This window comes from Chinchilla lanigera, unplaced genomic scaffold (genome assembly GCF_000276665.1).
Source record: "Chinchilla lanigera isolate Chin_1 unplaced genomic scaffold, ChiLan1.0 scaffold00067, whole genome shotgun sequence".
Taxonomy (NCBI): domain Eukaryota; kingdom Metazoa; phylum Chordata; class Mammalia; order Rodentia; family Chinchillidae; genus Chinchilla; species Chinchilla lanigera.
In genome coordinates, this window is record NW_004955468.1 from 10,223,376 (window position 1) to 10,228,240 (window position 4,865).

At 43.6% G+C, this 4,865-nt stretch overlaps 1 protein-coding gene across 2 annotated transcripts; it reads left to right on the forward strand.

Moving 5' to 3' along the window:
* The first annotated feature begins 1,000 nt into the window (after window positions 1-1,000).
* On the forward strand, window positions 1,001-4,372 carry LOC102024663 (T-cell surface glycoprotein CD1e, membrane-associated-like). 2 transcript variants are annotated; one of them, XM_013522340.1, is made up of 6 exons: window positions 1,001-1,127; window positions 1,434-1,733; window positions 2,254-2,532; window positions 2,763-3,041; window positions 3,430-3,526; window positions 3,654-4,372. In XM_013522340.1, the coding sequence occupies exons 1-6, from the start codon at window positions 1,067-1,069 to the stop codon at window positions 3,817-3,819; spliced, it is 1,182 nt and encodes a 393-aa protein (XP_013377794.1). In that variant the 5' UTR covers window positions 1,001-1,066; the 3' UTR covers window positions 3,820-4,372. The 2 variants fall into 2 exon arrangements, with proteins under 2 accessions (XP_013377794.1, XP_005400205.1); XM_005400148.2 differs by having other exon boundaries at window positions 3,433-3,526.
* The last annotated feature ends 493 nt before the right edge of the window (window positions 4,373-4,865 follow it).

Sequence of the window (4,865 nt, forward strand, 5' to 3'; positions counted from 1 at the left end):
AAAAAAAAAAAAAAAAAAAAAAAAGAAGACCCGTACATTTTCCTCATTTGTATATTTTGTCCAGGAGATTAGTTTACATGCATATCATAGTCTTGTAGGTCACTGTGGAACTTAAGCCTTTTTCCTTTAGTAGGATTAAGCCACAGAAAGATTTTGATCAGGTATCCCACCCTCAGCCTACCCCTACACAATGTGTTAAAATCGGCCTTCCCAGCAGTTCACCATTTCCAGGTAAAGCCCGCTCTTAGAACTTCTTAACAATGACCCATGGCTTGACTAGTGAAGCTGAGGAAAGGGGCATTGTCTCTGGATAAGTTCACAGTGTATTTTAGTTTGTCATTGTTGCTTCTTTTCCACTATGGAGCTTAGAGATTTGCCCATGAACTGCACAAGTACACTTCAGAGGCCTTGTGTCTTCTGACAATGACTTGGACAAGAGCAGAAAGAAAGGTTGAAGGAGAGACCCAGGGACACAGAGTCCAGGCAGAGCCTGTGAGAAGATCAAAGCAGACTCAGAGGCACAAACAACCAGTCAGCAGAAAGACCAGGAGGAACAAGAAGAGGGGTTAAGTTGGGTTATGTGGCAGACAGGAGGAAAGACCACAGATAGGCAAGCAGCAGGGAGACTGCTGGAAGGGTTGCTGGGCACCATCAGGTAACTTCCACTACTTTCTTTTACAGGTGAGATTCTGAGAATGCGAGTGTGGACTTGATTTCTTGAAGGCCAAAAAGAGCTGACACTTTCTGTCAGACGGCAGTCTACAGACTTTCTACAACTGGAGAAATGTTTTAGCAGCACATGCTGTAATAGGTTAGGTCAGGACAATGTGGCTAAGAGCAGGGAGACAATCTGGAAGCCACTAGTGGGAGACAGAAGGGGAAATGAGAGAACCTGTGGGAGAAGGCAGCTGCAGGAGGCAGCGAGATTTCTCCTGTAGGGAAGTGTGCAGGGGAGAGGTTAGTCTGTGCAGCAGAGGAAGACAGACGAGAGTGTGAGTGAGTGAGGGAAGGACAGCAGATATCTGAGTTGAGAAGGCAGTTTTCTGGCCAACTTATCAACGCTTCAATGCTGCTCCTCATCCTCCTACTCTTCAAGGGGCTTGTCTGCCATGGGGAAAGTGCAGTGGGTAAGAAGTGCTCCGGTAAAGAGATGTCTATGGTTGGGCACACCAGGAGAGGAAGTTCTGGGGAGGACCTGGATGAAGGGAACAAAGCTTCTGTTAGATGCTCTTGTTGTCTGCATTCCAGGCTGGTTTACAGGTTGAAAGTTGTTGCCTCCAGTCCAATTTGGTGGCAAGAAAACTGGGTCAGGGTTTAGGACTTATTGGGATATGTGCAACCTGTAACTATATCCTTTCTTGCTTTTCAGTCTTCAGTCTGTAGCATCTGTTCTCCATCCCCGCACTCTCTCCTCCAATAACTCTCTGTTTCAGCTCCCCAGGCTTTAGGATTGCACCACCGAGCAGCAGCAGAAGAGCCTCTCATTTTCCGTGTGCTGCACATTGCCTCCTTCAAAAACAACAGCTGGGTACAATCCCAGGGTTCAGCCTGGCTGGGCGAGCTGCAGACTCACGGCTGGAACGGTACTATAGGCACCATCCAGTTTCTAAGGCCCTGGTCCCAAGGAAACTTCAGCAAGGAGGAGATGAAGAACCTCCAGGCACTTTTGCAACTATACTTCCATGGCTTCCCCATGGAAGTGCAGACCTTTGCTCATCAGTTTCAACTTGAATGTGAGTGTGGTATTCCCGGATAATGTTCTGTCTGAGGTCTTAGGAAATCTTGAGAGTAGTAGCTGGTGTAGAGAGTCTCTAACCATCCTCTACCTTCTTGGATTTATTCTCTGTCTCCCTTTGGCTCACACTCTCTCCCTCCTCTGCTTCATGATCCACCATATACAAATATCATAGCCTGTGTGCATATCTGTTCTACCTTTGGGTACAACTTCATTTTCTGTTTTCTCTCTCCATGCTTGAGTTTTCATATGCCACGACCTGGACATCATCTATGCTATATGAGTTATTCGAGGACTATCTCTTTTCTTCCTGAGAGCCCACCCATCTATGCTTCATATCAATTATTTCAAATTATTTTTAATTTCAGAATTACTTACAAATTTCCTTCCCATTTTGCATGTCAACTCTTGCCTCCCATGTCATTCCGCAGCACTGACCCCTCACTGTTATGCTCTAGATTGGGTGTATGTTCCCTGGTTGTTCTCTCCATATTGATTCTGTTTTCTGCCCACTGTAGACCCCTTTGAATTTCAGATGTCAGCTGGATGTAGTTGGCATGGTGGGCAGGTCTCGGAGAACTTCTTAAAGGCAGCATACCAAGGATCTGATTTCCTGAGTTTCCAAGGAGGTTCCTGGAAGCCATCTCCAGGAGCAGGAAGTCGGGCTCAGAACGTTTGTCAGATGCTCAATCGCTATCGAGATATTAAGGAGATAGTGCAGCACCTTCTCAGTAACACCTGCCCTCGATTTCTGGCAGGCCTCATTGCAGCAGGGAAGTCAGAGCTGGAACAGCAAGGTGAGCCCAGGCCTCTTTCCTCTCCTACTTTAGCACTTTCACTTTTTGAATTCAGCACTTTCCTTCATCATTTTGAAACATATAATGAGAGGATAGAGGGAATGATGTCTGTTGTACTGTTTTTAAAAAGAGAGAGAAGTGATTACTGAAACTGCTAAGCCACCTGAGCACCTGTGCTCTGGTCAGAGTGCTCATCAAAGTTCCATTTCTTCTCATCTTCTCCTATTTAGTGAAGCCTGAGGCCTGGCTCTCCAGAGGCCCCAGCCCTGGGCCTGGCCATCTGCAGCTGCTGTGCCACGTCTCTGGCTTCCACCCCAAGCCAGTGTGGGTGATGTGGATGAAAGGTGAGCAGGAGCAGAAGGGCACTAAGAGAGGGGACATCCTGCCCAATGCTGATGAAACATGGTATCTCCAAGCAAGTCTGGATGTGGCGGCTGGGGAGGCCGCTGGGCTGTCTTGCCGAGTGAAGCACAGCAGTCTGGGAGGCCACGATATAATCATCCACTGGGGTGAGAAAGAAGGAGTGTCCAGCTGGGAAGTGTGAATGATGGACCTAGGGGTTTTGGTGAGAAGCTGGGGAATTTGGTATGAATACTGTACGCATGAGAGTTAAAAATGGGAGAACTGAAAGAAAGAAGGGTAGAGAATGGCAGCATTTAAATATGAAGAAATAGAAAGTAGAGAATTAAAGGGACTAAAGAGAGAACAGGAGGGATCTCATGACTTGTAGGAAGAAGGTTGGGGTGGATGAGGAACAGTGATTCAGGAGGAACTGAAATGAAAATTCTTGAGAATTCCATTGAAATTTCTAGGATCTGCATTGCACAATAATATTAGAATCCTTAGTGTAATGTGATGAGCGTGCTTCATGAATTAATGTGTTTGTTTTACTCCAAGCAGGTGGATTCTCCGTTCTCTTGACTCTGATGTATCTGAGTGTAATAGTCACTCTGGTTGTGCTTGTGGTCCTGGGCTCATGGTGCAAAAAGCAGTGGTATGCCTTTTCTTTTTTTTTTCTTCAACCTCCATCAACTTTTCTTATTTCCTGTAGTTTATTTTTTCCTTTCCCCTTTCCCTCCATTGTTCATCTTTTAAGTTTAAGATCTTCCTCTTTCCTACAGCTCAAATCGGAATGTCCTCTCTTCCTGCATATCCAACCCTGCTTTTCCCTCAAAAAACAACACGCGATGCCCTAGAAGTTCAGTCCATCAGCTCAGCTTGTCACAAGAATCACGGGTCAAAACCAGAATCCTGAAGTGGAAAAGAAGCCTAAACCATTTCTGGTGACATTAGTTTATATTACACATGAAATCCTTATTTGTTTCTTAAATATCATTCATATCTAGTAAAAAAGTTACACTGTTATTAAAAAGGATTGATTTTCAAAGATATTGAGGTTCTATTTGCAAATTTTTACTTTTAATCTTCCAGTAATATTGTTTCTTCTGTGCTTCCATGTTCATCAACATTGATACCTCAAGCTGAACCTCAGATGGTTCTTTCTATATAGAGATGTCACTGGATTGCTTAGCTAAAAGCATTGTATTCTCCCAAAGTTAGATTTATATTCCTCAACCCATCCATCTCTTCTGCTCTATCAGCATTGATTCTGGTTTTTTCTCTCTTCCTTCTCTCAGATGCTTGAAAGTAAGACTTATGCATATGTACCTGTGTAAGCACTCACAGTCCCATGCTCTGAAGGACCCAGCTGGAATTAATGGTCTTTTGTTGCCATCTTGCAATTTCTTCATAATTTTCCAAAAAGGATATAGCATTTTCATTTTCCAATTCCCTGCAGCAAATTATGTTGCTGCTTCTGCCTGAATATAATGGATCTCAATAAATGTTGACTGGGATATGTTTATTGACAGATGAAGTGTCTTAGTCCATTTCTTCTCTGACAATTCTGTGTCATTTGACTGTGCATTCATTAAAATGGTCCTTCTCACCCTTTGTGTCTCAGCAGAAGTAAGAGACACATGAATGCCTCAGATTCCATGGTGATTACAGGGTTTATGCATCTTCAAGGTAGTTAATAAAATAAAATAGGGATGCCACTTGCCTAGTGATGGCACATTTGGACTGGCATTCCTCCACTCAAGACTGTGTGTTTCTATGTGTGTCTTTGTTGATGGGTATATTCATTTGAGAAATACACATTTTGAGTAATTAGGAAGTGAACATGTGGTTTGAGGGTAATTTTAATGGACAGATCCAGGAAAGGCAAAGAAGAAAAAGAGTAGGTTAATGGTACCTTGGTTATTTGTTTACTTTTCTTTGTTATTTTGGTTTATAGTTATCATTGTCATGTTATAGACTTTATTTTTCTTTTG